The 15969-nt window shown below is 45.5% G+C and overlaps 3 protein-coding genes across 6 annotated transcripts in view; 1 reads left to right on the top strand and 2 right to left on the bottom strand.

Annotated features, from left to right (window-relative positions):
* WWC2 (WW and C2 domain containing 2) overlaps nt 1-9834 on the top strand; it is a 163461-nt gene extending 153627 nt beyond the window's left edge. For all 4 annotated transcript variants that reach the window (XM_057537251.1, XM_057537249.1, XM_057537250.1 and 1 more), the window contains 2 exons: nt 3897-4024; nt 7053-9834. In XM_057537251.1, coding sequence (XP_057393234.1) covers nt 3897-4024; nt 7053-7119 — 195 coding nt within the window. In that variant the 3' untranslated portion in view covers nt 7120-9834. The remainder of the gene's footprint in view (nt 1-3896; nt 4025-7052) is intronic.
* A 1286-nt stretch (nt 9835-11120) lies between these two features.
* On the bottom strand, nt 11121-11892 carry LOC103016511 (claudin-22). Its single transcript, XM_007198348.2, is given in 2 exon segments — nt 11121-11674; nt 11677-11892. Coding segments are annotated over 2 exon segments (657 nt in total). The 5' UTR covers nt 11873-11892; the 3' UTR covers nt 11121-11213.
* Nucleotides 11893-13775: 1883 nt separating this feature from the next.
* LOC103007857 (putative claudin-24) lies at nt 13776-14675 on the bottom strand. Its single transcript, XM_007177913.2, has one exon. The coding sequence runs from the start codon at nt 14454-14456 to the stop codon at nt 13794-13796; it is 663 nt and encodes a 220-aa protein (XP_007177975.2). The 5' UTR covers nt 14457-14675; the 3' UTR covers nt 13776-13793.
* Between the last annotated feature and the right edge of the window lie 1294 nt (nt 14676-15969).

Genomic DNA, 15969 nt, shown 5'->3' with positions numbered 1-15969 from the left:
CGTTTGTACCATTTTGAGAATAATCTGATTCCCCTGAGTACAGATTTTTTTCATCTTTATTTTTACCAACTCTGTATGTATAGATAGATTATTGGAGTTATGTGCCTTTTTTTCTCATCCCTGAAGTTTGTGCTCACCCGCTCTGTGAAAGAGAGACTGCTTCCAATTCTGCGCCTTTCATTCCGGCCACAGAAGTTGGTGAGAACCGTTGGCTTCTCTCCTGCTTGCTCTTAAGCCCCACGTCCACTCCTTACACACATGTGGACACACTGGTGCACATGCACACACACACACGCTGCCCTTTCACATCCACCTGCCCCCCCGCTGGCGGTTGGGGATTTGTGAGATTTTCAGCACCGTGGCCGTAAAATGCCTCACGATGAGCAAACAGCCTGCCAATTGCCATAAAAAATACGGCTCCCAGGGAAGCTGTGAACGGAGTCCAGCAGCAGAGCCCAGATCTGCCTGCCTTGTTAGGAATGCTGTCAGGCCTCTGGGTCACTCTCCATAACCTTCCTCCTTTGTGGCTGAAAGTCTGTTTTGTAGCTCAGAATAAAACCTGAATCAGAGGTAGTGTCCTCGTGTATAGTACAACCCCCTTAGGAAGCAGAGCGAGAAGCTCAGGACTGTAATTAGGACGGATTGTGTTCCTTATTCCGTCAGGCTTCTTAACGTGACCGTAAATAAATCACTGGACCTTCCTGCAGGTCAGGCCCCCCACCGCGTAAACTGAAGGTTAATCACACTCTCCTGGAATCCGGGGCATAAAAACTGGCTTCCGATCCTCCTGAACCAGGCAGCTTATCGTGACTTGTTGGGTGAGAAGGGGAGAGACGTGCTGAGGAAGGGCTGGTATTTTTCCAAAGGAGCCTCAGGTTGCTTACAAAGCAGAAATTTCTTTTTCTTCCTCTGAGTGTTCCCCTGTCAAAATGCCAGTTCTGTGACGCTAGGCTTCTTAAAAGCTTAAAATAATACAGATGTTAACATTTGTAAAAGTTAGAATCCGCTAAGAAAATTATATTTCAGAAATGTTAATACAGCTCATTCAACAAAAGAACTCAGTGATTACAGTGAATTGCTCAGCGCTGAGCCTCGACTGCCTGCAAAGCTGGCGACTGTCGATTATTAACACCTGATGAAAATTTTATGATATATTTTAGCACCCAGACTTTTGGAGGAAGATATAGACCCAGGTACAGGTATAAATACATAAACACAGAGACAAATGGAGTCTGCGGTAAAGTGCGTTCTTACTCAGCAGGGAGAGGAGGCTCTTCGTGTGTTCCTTGGTGGTCGGTCTCACTTTGCGCAGAACAAAGCCAAGTCTCAGAGTGACTCTGCAGCCGCCACGTAAATGCTGGTAGTTGGAAACAGCAGCAGCCGGCAGACTACTTCGAGGGACCGTCTTAATAGCGTGTACAGGGGATAAAATAGGCCTCACACTTCCATTCATATGGAAGGGGACAAAATACTGAACAGGATCCCGGGGGCCTGTTATACCTCTGATCTCGTAAAATACACTTTCTTGGGGAAACCGGGCCAGCTTTTCTCCCCTAAGTATATCCGGCATGTACCTTCCTTCGCTGGTTTTTCCTGATCTCTCCGTTTGTTCAAGTCAGTAAGGAGACGGCCATTTTAAGATTGGTTTGTTCATCTTATAAGTTCCCCAAAATTAGAATAGCAGCAACATTTTAGTAGAATTACTGGTTTCCTAGCTGGATGAACCACATTATGGTAGAAGTCATTTCTTTGTGTCTACTAAGTCAGTAGTTCCCAACCTGACGCCTAGTGAAAAATCATCCATTCGCTGAAGGTAAGACTTCACAAAGTAACTAAAATATCACATCTGTCCCCTTTGAATTTGAATTACACAAATTCAGAAGCTCCGAGTGACGGCTCACCTATCTCATCAATTCCAAAATAATCAAGAAAGAACTGTTTCTTAAATATAGGCCACTTTTCTAAACAAAATGATTCAAAACAAGGAGAGGAAAGGGGAGCAGTAAAAAATATCTGGAAAAGGGATCCTTTGTGGTGAAAAAAATCAGAAGTTACTGCAGTAGAGTATTATTAGCAAAGTACTAACTAGATTATGCCCCATTGTAGGCTATTTAGCTTTCCGTAAGGTGGTGTGAGTATAACTGAATCTTCATCAGTACTTGGCTGAATAAATAGTTTTTGTAAAATGTCATCTTTCCTAAAAGTGCCACAAGCATTTTTGCTTTCAAATTTAAACTGAGTTTAGTGCACTTTGTGTGTTGAGAATATTTTAAAATTTAGAAAGTTTTTTTTAGTTAAAAAATTAACATGTTGTAACAAAGCCAAATAATGCAGAGGTATATAAAGCAAAAAGTATTGATAGAAGTGCCCCTGAGTCCCACTCCCCAGGGATGACCTCTGTTGACTGTTATATGTCCTTCCAGCTCTTTTTTATGCCATGTATATGTGTCAGTGTTATTTGGAAGAGTTACAGAAAACTAGGGTCTGAAGACATACTGTTCTGCAACTTATTTTTTTCCCCACCTAATTCTAGTCATGTAAGATGAACAGCTTTCCATATTTGTATGTGTTGCTGAAATTGATTGTTTTAAGGCATTTGTAATACACATTATGAATATATCATATCATATTTATTTAATCATAAATATAACTATTTCATTATTCTACTAATGATAGTTTCCCAAATTTCAGTCATAGACAGTGTGGAAGTGAACACTCCTATACATTTTGGGACACCTTTCTTGTTTCGGTAGCGTTTCCAAAGCATGAATAGAATTCTAGTAGTAGAATTGCTGTTTGTATCTGTTCGGCTGTGAACCAGTCAGACTGGTTCTTGTCTTTTGTCTCTTAAGCCGGAAGACCTTGCTCTTTACTGTAAAGTTTACAGCTGCCTGTGTTAACAACACAAGCACAGCAGTCGGCTTTTTCAAGTGCAGAAGGGTCCCAGTGATGGGACCGTCAGCTTGCTGCAGGGTACAGGCACCACCGTCAGCAAAGCCACTTTTCCTTCCATCTCTTTTTGCCGACTACTTAGTTCTGATCCCGAGCTGATCTCTCTTGTAAGACTTGAAGCTGCAAACACCAGTATTCTAAATTTCCTCACCCATTTCCTTCACAGGTCCAGCTGCCCCACCATGACCAGTGGCCTCCACTGAGCAGTAAATTCTGTTACCGTAGCGCCCCACTTGGGAGGTCATGGGGAGAGGGTGCCCAAATGAGTGGAGTCTCCCCAACCCCTGACTCAAATGAATAGTGTCCCCTCCCAATACACACGCCCGCCCCTCCCTGCCAAGGACTGAGCGCAACTCACAACGCGTCCTCCTGGGAGTAGAAGAAGCCTCTGTGGAAACTTAGACTGGGACATGCTCTGTCCTCTCCCTGGGATGTTTACAGTCTGGTAGTTTCGAGAAGGGTATCACTTTGTAAAAGGCTCTTTGAGCTGCACACACGTCTGTGTGCACTTTTTTGGTATGTAAATTCTACTTAAGTAAACAGCTTTTAAAAGGGCTAAGACAGAAAAGAAAAGGGTTGAAAAGATGAATAAGAGGTTGAAAGTGTATTCTCCAAAATGTTAACAGTAGATATTTCTTGGACATGATGCTGTTAAGTAGTTTTAAATTTCTATTTTGGTGGGTGGAGAGGGGGGCAGTTACCAGGTGTTCCAGATGTAACAAGATGATCCCATTTTGCCTATGTGATAAGATTTTTTAAATGCATTAAAGCACACTTGCCCCAACCCAGTAGCTGCTCCCTGTCGGCGTGAGGTGGACGCACGGGTGTCGTCCTGCTGGGCTGGCCTCCTGACATGAGCCCGGCGTCCTTCAAGCCTTAGCGCACCCCTTTGGGAATCTCTAACTAATGTTCTGGGGGGTTCTGTGTTTTCATTTCCTTACCAGGCCGAACAGTCCAGAGAAGAGCAGAAGCAGGACCTGAACGCAGAGAAGCTGATGAGGCAGGTCTCCAAGGACGTGTGCCGGCTTCGGGAGCAGAGCCGGAAGGTGCCCCGGCAGGTGCAGTCCTTCAGGTGAGCGCCCGTGGGATGTGCGGGGCTGTCCCCGTGTGTCTGAATCACGCAGGCCTGCACTGCAGGGTGGCTGGCAGGTGACACGTGTTGGGATGTGGGACACCAGGCCCTCTGCTTCCGGTTTGATGTGTGTGTGTCCCTGAGCTCACAGACCCTGCCGGCCACAGTCCTGACTCCATTTGAGCCCGGCTCCCCAGGGACCCGGGGTGTCCCCAGCTCTTAAAAGCAGTTAGACATCTCACTGAGAAATCTTAACGCAGAAAACAAAAAGGTACAGAAAAGTCACCTGTCTTCGGGGTTTTGCTGGTCCCTCCCTGGACTGTTCCTCAGACCCCGTGAGCCATGCACGGGGCTGGGCCTGGGCACGCAGAGAAGGGCAAGCGCCCCTGGCGTGACGGAGGCTCCGGTCTGTGTGAGGGGGGCGGGCAGTGCCGTGCGGAAGGAGCCCCCTGAAGGCCAAGCGGGGTCCCGTGAGGGCAGACACTGGGCCTGCGGGAGCGCACGGGAGTCTAAGAGGCCGTACAGGCTGGAAGAATGGGTACGCGTGTGTCAGGCACCAGGGGTGGTGGTTTTGGAAAGGGCATCGAGGCCGGAGGGACCGGCAGGGACAGAGGCACAGAGCCTTAAAGGTCAGTGCCAGCGGGTGAGCCTGTCGACCACACAAGGCCCCGTGTGCTGTGTCGAAGCTTCCAGCGCTGGCTTTGAGTGGTGGGGGACCAGCAGGGGTCTCCAAGCGCAGGAGTGAGTGAGGGCGTTAGAGACGTTGTGGAGAGCGGCCGGGCAGACCCTGGAAAGGGGAGGCCCGGCAGGCGATAGGAGGGTGATGGGAGGCGGGTGGACGGAGGGGCGCTGGTGGGCGGGGAGAGTTCTGCTTTTGGACATACCAGCCTGACAGTTCCCGCGGGCCAGCTTGGGAAGCCGTGGTCAGTAGGTAAGTAGAAATAAAAATCTGAAGCCAGGAGATGAAAATGGGAGTCTTCATCTCACATATGGTGGTTCCACAGCAAACATGGGTCTGACATCCCGGAAAGTGTGAGAAGGTGACCGGACAGGAGACCGTTGAGATTAAGAAGGAATGGCTGCAGAGCTAGGAGGAGAACTGGGGAGCGTGGTCCTGGAGCTGAGGGGCGAGGGTGACGGACGCTGTCAAAGGCAACAGCAAAGAAGGACTGAAAGACGCTCCCCAGGCTGGGGGCCACTGGTGACCATCCAGGGACAGTTTCAGTCAAGTGAGAGGGAGGCGACAGGAGAGGTGTGGTTTTATTGGTCTGTGGTGGGTGTGTGTGGGTGTGTGTGTGAGTGTGTGTGTGTGTGTGTGTGTGTGTGGTGTGGAGGGGTCTGTAGGAAGCTCTTGGGCTGACGTGGGAGAAGCCCAAGGAGCATGTCTGACGTGCGGGGCAGACGGGATGTGGGGTGGAGAGGGCTCGTTAGGAAGGGATGGGTTTGGTGCCAGAGGACGCAGTGGCAGTTCCTGCTGTCCTGAGTGAGTCGGGTGCGGGGGAAGGAGACGGGTCATGGCAGGCTCAGACTCTCTTTAACACGATGGCTTATAGTAGAGTCAGCTTTTTCCTGTCTCCATTCAGCTCCAGGGTCGCTCTTGTAACTTTCAGAGGATGCCGCTCCTTGGATTTCTAGAACTGCAGGGTGGTGCGGGGAATCCTCTCGTGCCTTTGGTGCAAGAAACACTGTCCAGAGGAGAAGTCATCCAACCTCAGCTGCTGCTAAAACCCGAAATAAATGTTTATAAACACTCCCTGAGCACCCAAAGCCAGGCGTATCACCAGGCAGGTGATGAAGGAGAGGGAGATGGACCGGGATACGTGCAGGGGCCTGGGGCGCTCTCCCGGAGCTGCTCTCCCAAAGCCCAGGGCTCCCTGCTCTTCCGATTTGTCGAGGGAAGGTAGAAATCAGGAATTTTACGTGAAATATCTCAAGCGTAGACACTGACAACTAATTTGTGTGTTTAAAAAGCACCGCGTGAGCCAAAGAAATTCGCTTGCGGGAAGTGTCGAAGCAAAGACCCCAGTTTTGGGTTCTGCCTTCAGTGACATCGTGACTACTTTCACTCGCCCCTTTAATTCTTAATTTTATCTCATAGAATTGAGCCAATGGAAAGGACGCTGTAGCACAAAAATAACTCTCCTTCCAACTTGCCCAGGGTTTTCATGCTTCCTTCCTTCTCTCTCCTTTCCTTAGACGTAGAGCTTTTCCGCCTCAGTTCTTGCATCGTAACCCCACGCTCCTGCACCATCTCACCCCCAGTTCCTCGAAGGAGGGCCCGTGCTTTGTGCCTCCTTAGGGCTTCCAGCGTGTCCGCACGTGGGGAACCCCCTCAGCAGCCTGTGTTGAGGGGGGACTGTTCGATGTGAAGGCTTCTTGGAGGCTAGACGTGTTGCTCCTGTCCTTGGCGGCTCTACAACCCTAAAACCTTACTTTCTTGACACTCTCCTAAGCTCTGAAAACCCTCCCGCCCCTTCTTTCTCAGCCTCTCCCTCTCAGGTTGTTTCTACTCATCCCCGCATCGGGATGCGGCAGATCTGCCTTTACGACGGTCAGGCTCCTTCTCTTCCCTCATCTGAGCCCCGGTATCCATCGCTCATTATGTTGCCCTTACCTTAGCATGGTATTGAGTTTAAAGAATTCTCCCCGGATCGTGTACTTTCCTGTGAGGATTCTGGCCCCTGGAATCCTCTACTACCTGGTCTAGAAATGCTCAGACCTAGACTGACACGCTCCCCCGACACCCCCGCCCCAGTGTTTTAAAACCTGTCTGAGGTTGGAAATCCTGGGAGGGACCTTACTGCCTCTGTCGACCGGTGGTTACCGTGGGTCAGAGCTGCCGTTCTCCTTTATGTCCTTCCGTAAAAAGGCGAAGACAGTCTTGATTTTAAATGGAACTCTAGCTAAGGACAAGATCTCCCATCCGGGCCTGTGGAGACAACGCTGGCGTTCTTGGGACTATTTTTAACGGGCATAGAGCATTTTCAACATCCTATTGAAGTCGGTGTATTTCTCACCCCGGCTCTAGGGAGAAGATTGCCTACTTCACCAGAGCGAAGATCAGCATCCCGTCCCTGCCGGCTGATGACGTCTGATTACATCGCTGACGAGATCGTGTTTTCACCTCTTCATTTCTTAGGGAGGGCAAAAGACTGAACATTTTCTTGTTTGGGGTTTTGTTTTTTGTTTTTTGGGTTTTTTTGTAATATAACTGTCAATTCTTACAGAGCTTTTATTTCACATCAGATTTTCAACATGTTAATTTGTAAAGTACCTTGAATGTAATTCTTACATGTTTAAAAAAAAAAAAAATCAGATAACCCAAACAGGATCATCTGGTACACAGATGTACAGTGTACGTGTATCGCCAATGGGCTTTATTTGGTAAAAATGGAATAGAGGCGGGACCCAGCGTGTATCCTATTGAACCGACTGTTGAGAAATAACTCAGTTTAGCAGCAGGCGGTTTTCGCTTTTCCTTTGTTTTCCCATGGGCAACTATGAAGCTGGCAGCGGCGCCAGGTGATGCTTGGTGCTAGAGGGCAGCTCGTTCAGCGTGAGGTTGAACTTGAGCATGAGCTTCAGTGCAGAGTCCCAGGTCCACCTGAAACAGGTGCTGCGTTCATTTCCATCTCCTCTGTCGGAACACGTTGTTTCCTTAAAACAACTGCCTTTCTTGGTCCTTTTCTATTTGTCTAAAGAAAACAAAAACAAAACGCTAAGTGCAGGAAGGCAAGAATGCGAAGGAGCAGTGCTCCCAGCACACTACAGATCCCGTGATGCAGGACTTTAAGGGTAGGGAGATGAAAGGAGAAAGCCAGTTCGCCTCAAATACACTAGAATCAGCACGTCAGTGGGCAGCTGCTGCTTCTCGCTCAACCCGATTGCGCGTTGGTGTTCAGACGTGAGTGTCTGGCTTGCACCAGTCATGCTTCGTCCTAGGTGTGAGGATGGTACCAAGTGGGGGAAGGTAGGGGCCCAGGGTGCTGAGCACAGACAGTGCTGGTACTGTGGAGGGGAACGCATGAGCATCACTTACTGAAACCAGGAACAGAGCAAAGGGTATCTTGATTGAATCAAGGTTGCCAAAATTTTTTTAAATACTTCAGTAAACAGGTTTCTAACATTTACTAGAAATTACTTTGCAGCTGTCATTTTTAGGGAATCCTATCTATAACTTGTGGTAAGGAGTTGGGAGGCAAAGAGAAGAGAGTGCCTGGGGAGATTATTAATTTGAAGTAAAAGCTGAGTCATTTGTAAAAAATAAATAAATAAATATATATATATTCCAGGCAAACAAGATGGAAACTGACCAAAGTTTCCTCCAGTGGAGAAGTTTAGCTTACCCGACCCAAGCACTTCTTAAAAGAAACAAATCCCCAGGTTAGCTCTGCCAGCATAAAAGGCTTTTAAAAGAAATAGTTTTATGCAAGTTAAATCATACATATTACTCGGTCTGTAATACTGGAAGAGGCAATGTTTGGTGAGCCATCTTATGTAACAAGTGAAATCAATTTTTTTTTTAAGAGATGAAAAAATCATCTTAAAGGAATGGGCCCCTTAAAAAAAAGAAACACAAGTTCTGTTCCTAAGCTAGAATCCTCATTGGTAAGAATATTTATTTGAAAGTAATTACACATGTTTTGGAAGGTTCATTTTATCAGAATCAAAATTCAGATCAAGCCATTTCTGAGCCTAGAACTGTAATGACTTTTTCCCAAGTGTCCCATCGTTTATATACAAAAGTCTTTGAAGGAATAACTGGACGTGACACTACTTTGAACAAAAACCAGCCTCGTGAATTGACTGAGTACAGTCCTTGCAGGCGGCCCAGTTCATCCTGTTAGGTGACCGAGGAGAACTGGAGGAAGAGCACCGTTCATCCTTGTCGAGGTCAAATGTGAAAAACAGAAGTTTATTTAATGTAGAGTTAAATGAAGGTCAGCTGTTTTCAGCTTCTTAGTTTGACCATGAAAATGTTTATAGGATTATGTGTGGTTGTACCGTACGATTTTATTTTCTTCATTTATTTATTTACGGTCTTATTTATGTTCTGTTTAATATATAGTTCGGTTCTGGCCATCTTAAATGTTTGACACAGAAGAGGCTATATTGGAATATTTACAGCTTTATAAATTCCATCAGATTAGCTGTTAACTTTTTGTACGACAAAGAGTTTCAGACAAGCATAAAAGAATAAAATCTGTCTCAGGCTGGTAGTTAGCAGTTGTGACCAAGATGCTTTTGGTTTTATTTTACAGCATTTGCTCATTTCTAACATGAGAGACAAACTTAATATAATCCTTTTTCACTCTTTAAAAATCAGCAATAGTGTTATGTATTTATAGGCAGCTTTTAACAGTCCTGTCATATTTGTACTAACCCAAATGATTCACAGTGACAAAACATTTTAATAACTTGCTCACAAAACCATATGGACAACATGAATTTTAATATTATAAGTACTATTTTTTAAAGGTAGAATTTATTCTTCACAGGGTAAAAAGAATGTAATATTTAGTTCTCAAGTTTGAAGTATCAGTATGTTATTACAATTTTGTATATCAGAATCTAAGTGTTACAGGTACAAAAAGAATATCGCTAGCCAAATGAACAAAGTTTAGCTGAATCTCTGTAGCATGCAAATCAAATAAATTTAAAATCTTTTTTTGCTATTACTTTATATTGTATTAAATATCAAAAGCTCAGGACTGAACTAAATATTTAATCAGGTTAAATTCTGAATATGTTTCTGTTTTAATTTGTCTTGTTTGTAAAAGTATGCAAATACATCACATAGATTAACTCTGGTTTCTGCACTTTTCATGTGTTTGTGGGTGGAAAAAAATTCAGTGTTTTTTTTTTTTTTAAACAAAGATACATATTACCTAATACTTTATTTCAGTGTCATTTATTGTTCAGTGAATTTCTCTGGCGCAAACACAAAAGTTTACTTGAACTATATACCAAACAAGTATAAACTCTTTCATGAAGAATTCCCCAAGTTTGGGGGCTTCCCTGGTGGCGCAGTGGTTAAGAATCCACCTGCCAATGCAGGGGACACGGGTTCGAGCCCTGGTCCAGGAAGATCCCACATGCCACGGAGCAACTAAGCCTGTGCGCCACAACTACTGAGCCTGCACTCTAGAGCCCATGAGCCACAACTACTGAGCCCCTGTGCCACAACTACTGAAGCCCACACATCTAGAGCCCATGCTCCGCAACAAGAGAAGCCACCGCATTGAGAAGCCCGTGCACCGCAACGAAGAGTAGCCCCCGCTCGCCGCAACTAGAGAAAGCCCACGCGTAGCAACGAAGAGCCAACGCAGCCAAAAACCAATAAAATAAAATAATAAAATAAATAAATTAAAAAAAAAAAAAAAAAAAGAATTCCCCAAGCCAGCAGCTTGCTGTGAATAGTTCTTGGTTGGACCATATATATTGCTGATTTTTTTTTAAAAGGGGGTTGGGGAGATCTGCCCACACCCCCCAGTCCCAACCTGCAGTGCCCCTGTGGCTGAACCATCTACCGCAGAGCACAGGACACAGAAGCAAAAGCATGTTGGTGCGGTAGATTTTACATGAATCTTTAAAACACAAGACTGCCCTCCTCTGCTTCTGACACAGTAAAGAAGACATGAATGAATGGAAAAGTCTCCATAGAGGCACTGAAGTCTCCAATTAAAAAACAGATGATGTGTCCCCCATATGCACCTCTCAAGCTTTCAGAGAGCCACCAATTTTTTTAATATAATCAGATGTCATACCTTTTAAAAAAATAAGCAGCCAGACTTTAGTTTCAGTATAATAGGTGATCTTAAACACTTGAAAGAAGTCAATGATCAGCAGTAACATTTCCAATTGCCAAATGATTCGTCTCTATTAAATAACACCTTCCAAAGATGTGTAGGTACTAATACAATGTTTTATTTACCGGTTCTGTGCAATCACTGAATCTATTTTAAAATTGAGAAAACTCATCCCCAGTAATGAGTATGATTACTGTTAAGTCTTGATTGGTTTTGATCTCAGAGTAGAAGATAAAAGTGGTTTACCATCTTAGGAAGAAATGACAGTTTCAGAAGCGACGGGAAAATGCATTTCAGAAAATCAAAAGCATAGTGAATGGGTTACTGTGTAACAGGAAATCCTACCAAATCATCTGAGGGCACCGCTGATCCCTTCTGGCTTAGAGTTTCAGGTGAGTGGTTTTCATCTCCAGGTATAGACGGTGAGGTGACGTTTCTGCCACTGCATATTGACCGGAAGCCAGGGGAACCTGGGTCCCACAGGCGGCCCAGTTTAGCAGACACCCTCTGAGCAGGAGAGAAAATCCAGCAAACCAGCCGATAAAGAGGGCCTCCCCAAACTCCCACCTGGGCACAATCTCGGGGATGGTCTCATCCCAGAACTCCTGGACTGTCCTGTGGGCGACCCAAGAGACAGGAGCGAGGGCTGTGACTGCTGCTGTCCAGAACAGAATTCCTCCCAGGATTAACAGCCGCTTCTTGACATCCTGCTGTTGCTCTCCAATTCTCAAGCAGTCCAGGCCAAACCCCGAGACCAGCAGGCCCAGGAATCCCAGGCCGTTTGAGAGGAACATTAAAATCCTGGAGATCCTGAGCTCAGCAGGCAAAGCCAGGAAAGAAGGTCCTTGCATTGCATCCCCACTTCCTCTTGGGTGACGCAGGTCTGCCAGAGTCCCATGGTCAAGTTTTCCATTTCATTTAAGTCCAGGTTGAGTTTTTTCCATTGTGGCAGGTAGTTTGTAAGACAGGATAAAACCCATCCCAGCAAAGATGGTGAAATTCCCGCTAATTGTGCCACAGCTCTAAAAATTAAAGCCATTATAAAATCCTGTGACCTTAGCCAGACCAACCCCTGCCTTTCAGTGTCTGTGAAAAGAAGTGTGACACTTGTGTTATCACTTGCAGAGCTCAGAACTATTTTTTCATTGTGTATAGAGGAGGATTCTTGCCAGAGTTGCTATCGTTCAATTCTATGTTGAATAGTTTTCAGAAAAGGATAGGGAAATAATTCTGCAAACCAGTAATGACAAGGTGTGGCCAAGATCACGTTCACGTCCTATGGGCTGCATTTTGTAGTAGGCAGTTTGTCCCTGAAATAACATTAAGTAGTAATAATCCTCTCATTGTTAAAGTATAAATGGCTTTCACGTTGTTCCCGACCTTTCTGACAAGTCAAAGAATTAGGAAGTCTCCGTGCAAGATGTTTAATTGACAGTTTGGTTCAACTGCTACTTTATATCTTACTAATTGCACCTATCAGATTTTCAACTGTTAAGAGGTCTCATTTCAATACGCATACTGTGGTTATAACTGAGTGTTATCATTTTTAAGAACAGGTTCAAGAAAAGTATTTCTTTTTTTTTTTTTTTTTTTTTTAAAGGATTTTCTTATTTATTTATTTATTTATTTATTTTTGGCTGTGTTGGGTCTTCGGTTCGTGCGAGGGCTTTCTCCAGTTGCGGCAAGCGGGGGCCACTCTTCATCGCGGTGCGGGGACCGCTCTTCATCGCGGTGCGCGGGCCTTTCTCCATCGCGGCCCCTCCCGTCGCGGGGCACAGGCTCCAGACGCGCAGGCTCAGCAATTGTGGCTCACGGGCCCAGCCGCTCCGCGGCATGTGGGATCTCCCCAGACCAGGGCTCGAACCCGTGTCCCCTGCATTAGCAGGCAGACTCTCAACCACTGCGCCACCAGGGAAGCCCAAGAAAAGTATTTCTTAACCAAATAAATCAATCTCAGAAATCTCTTCTGTAGACCTCAAATCAGGGTTTTCTTTTTTTTTTTTTAATCTCAGGCTACATATATCCAATAACATATGAACGATTCTGAACTAAATATCAAGTCTGCTTACTTCCACGTCTTCCTGACAGCTTCACACACAGGGACATAAATACTTGCTATTTTTTGTTTCTTTGCTTAAATATGCTTTCTATGCCCTGGAAAAGTTAAGCAGTAGGACTGCGTAAGTTAGAATCAACGTCTCTGTTGGTTCATCCCCATGCATGTAACTCTTAATTGAACAAAGGAAAATTTTTATTAGGGCAGATGAGCTGGATATTAAGAAAAATATTTTTGGAATTGTTTATCTTTTTAAAGTACGAAGCTTTTGAGGGAAGAGACGAGAAGAGATTGGCCAGTATTTTAAATCTGAGAGTATCACAATGTACTGAAAACCTTCAGCCTCATAAAGTCCTGCCACACAGGGTTCTTAGCAATTTCCTAAACAAACCACCTCTGTTCAAGAAAGACCAAGTCATTGTTGTGGAAATAGCACTTTGGATAGGCTTAGCATGTGCTTTTGCTACTGCAGAATGCTTAAAGGATTTCAGATTGTTAGGTTTTTTTCTTTAGGAAACAGGAACTAATTATCAATTTCAGCTACCAACAAAACCAAAAAAACATTTCTAATCTCAAATGAACACAGTAAAGCTTAATAGTGCTCTCTTGGACAACCGCCACCAAATGTTGATTTAAATAACCAGATGAATGAAATTTTGTTTTGTTCATACCTAATGTAATGCTTACCACAATCATTTTCTTTTAGATATAAGATTTGCCTCTTTCTTACTTCTCCAGGTTTTGGGGGGATGGGGTATCTAGGATAGAAAAGTCATTATTTAATGTATTTAATGAGAAAATGTGAGCATCACAAATATAGTTACGTAACAAAGAACCCTTTATCATGTAGACCCTCCATCACAGTTGATAGAGGGAGATACACCTCTCTGGTCTCATCACAGTCTTACACTGAAGGATTGGCAGTTCCATTTTCCAGGTATGAACACTGAGTTTGCATTTCTGCCACTGCATAGTGGCCAGAAGCCAGGGGAACCTGGGTCCCGCAGGCGGCCCAGTTTAGCAGACACCCTCCGAGCAGGAGAGAAAATCCAGCAAACCAGCCGATAAAGAGGGCCTCCCCAAACTCCCACCTGGGCACAATCTCGGGGATGGTCTCATCCCAGAACTCCTGGACTGTCCTGTGGGCGACCCAAGAGACAGGAGCAAGGGCTGTGACTCCTGCTGCCCAGAACAGAATTCCTCCCAGGATTAACAGCCGCTTCTTGACATCCTGCTGTCTCTCTCCAATTCTCAAGCAGTCCAGGCCAAACCCCGAGACCAGCAGGCCCAGGAATCCCAGGCCGTTTGAGAGGAACATTAAAATCCTGGAGATCCTGAGCTCAGCAGGCAAAGCCAGGAAAGAATCAAAGTCCTTGCATTGCATCCCCACTTCCTCTTGGGTGACGCAGGTCTGCCAGAGTCCCACGGTCCAGTTTTCCATTTCATTTAAGTCCAGGTTGAGGTTTTTCCAATGTGGCAAATAAGTTGTAATAATGGATAAAACCCATCCCAGCAGAGATAGCAAAATCCCAACGAATTGCATTGCTACTCTAAAGACTAAAGCCATCGCAACAGATCTTAGGACCCTTGCCACCTCTATAGGCGCTGCTGTCCTGTGGTGGACAGTAGTGTGGCAATCTTGGTTTGATGCTGCCTGGGGAATATAAGCTTTGGTCTTTAACCCTTTGGGCACTCTGAAATGCGTTTTTGTTCTTCTTGAATATAATGTTTCATGTAAAGGACGAAGGACTCTGTTAAAACTGTGAGTTAGGCTTTCTGATAAGGATTTGATCTGTTACCTTCCAATTTGCTTGGTAAAATTATATCCCCAATGCTTGATGATTATAAGTCTAAAGATGAACAAAGAGGGCTCTATGACCCCTCACCCTAAAATACAACAGAAATCTTTGTGCTTCAATATGGATTAATTAGATTTTAAGTGGTGATAAAAGGCCAGCTCTTTCTACAACAGGACCTCATTGTAATAGTTGAATCTGAGATTTCAGAGATGCAAAACAAGACCTTGTAAAGAAAGGTAGACTGTTTCCCTATAATCTTTATTATTCTCAGGCTTCCTTAACCTACACAAGAACCTGGCCCAGGTTCTTGAGTGTCACAGGGACTCAGTTGGGACTTGGCAGAAGACTTTCCCTCAGATTCCTTTGCAAGGTAGAGGCTGGTTCACTGGGTGAAGTAAAATGCCAAGGCTGAGGCTGTGCCCATAGGTACTGAGGGGAGAGGGGGGTATCTCAGGAAGCTCTGGATTTCATTCTGAGATTTTCTCCATCCTTGTTAAGGACTTGGGGTAAAGCGTAATTTCTTGGTGTCCAGGAGGTGTTGTTTTTTGTTTTTGTTTGTTTGTTTGTTTTTGTCTAGAGCTCAGCTGTCTTCACTGTCATTTAAGCCACAAAGACAAAGCAGCACCAGGCATGACAACTCCTGCCAATTCCAAGACAAACAGCCACCATGGGGCTGACCTTCGAGGCGTCATCTTGTTTGCATTTTTTTTTAATAAATTTATTTATTTTATTTATTTATTTTTGGCTGTGTTGGGTCTTCGTTGCTGTGCGGGGCTTTCTCTAGTTGCGGGGAGCAGGGGCTACTCTTCGCTGTGGTGTGCAGACTTCTCATTGCAGTGGCTTCCCTTGTTGCGGGGCACAGGCTCTAGGTGCACGGGCTTCAGTAATTGTGTCTCACAGGCTCAGCAGTTTTGGCTCACGGGCTCTAGAGCGCAGGCTCAGTAGTTGTGGCGCATGGGCGTAGTTGCTCTGCGGCATGTGGGATCCTCCCAGACCAGGGCTTGAACCCGTGTCCCCTGCATTGTCAGGCGGATTCTTAACCACTGCGCCACCAGGGAAGCCCTTTGTTTGTGTTTCTGATTGAAGCCACACCTGAGTGCATGCTTCTGCAGAGCAGGACCCTCTCTGCAGGGCCTCACAGGCCAGGAGGAGAGACCACGCCCCCCATTCCCAGGGCTGCTCCTGCCCACAGGGCCACCGGGCTCCTGTACCCACAGCCAGAGGCAGGACCTGATGCCCCCGCCTGGAGCAGGAAGGACATGCAGGTTCCTAAAGTGCAGC

This window comes from Balaenoptera acutorostrata, chromosome 21 (assembly GCF_949987535.1).
Source record: "Balaenoptera acutorostrata chromosome 21, mBalAcu1.1, whole genome shotgun sequence".
Classification (NCBI taxonomy): Eukaryota; Metazoa; Chordata; class Mammalia; order Artiodactyla; family Balaenopteridae; genus Balaenoptera; species Balaenoptera acutorostrata.
This window is presented reverse-complemented; position numbering and strand designations above follow the sequence as displayed.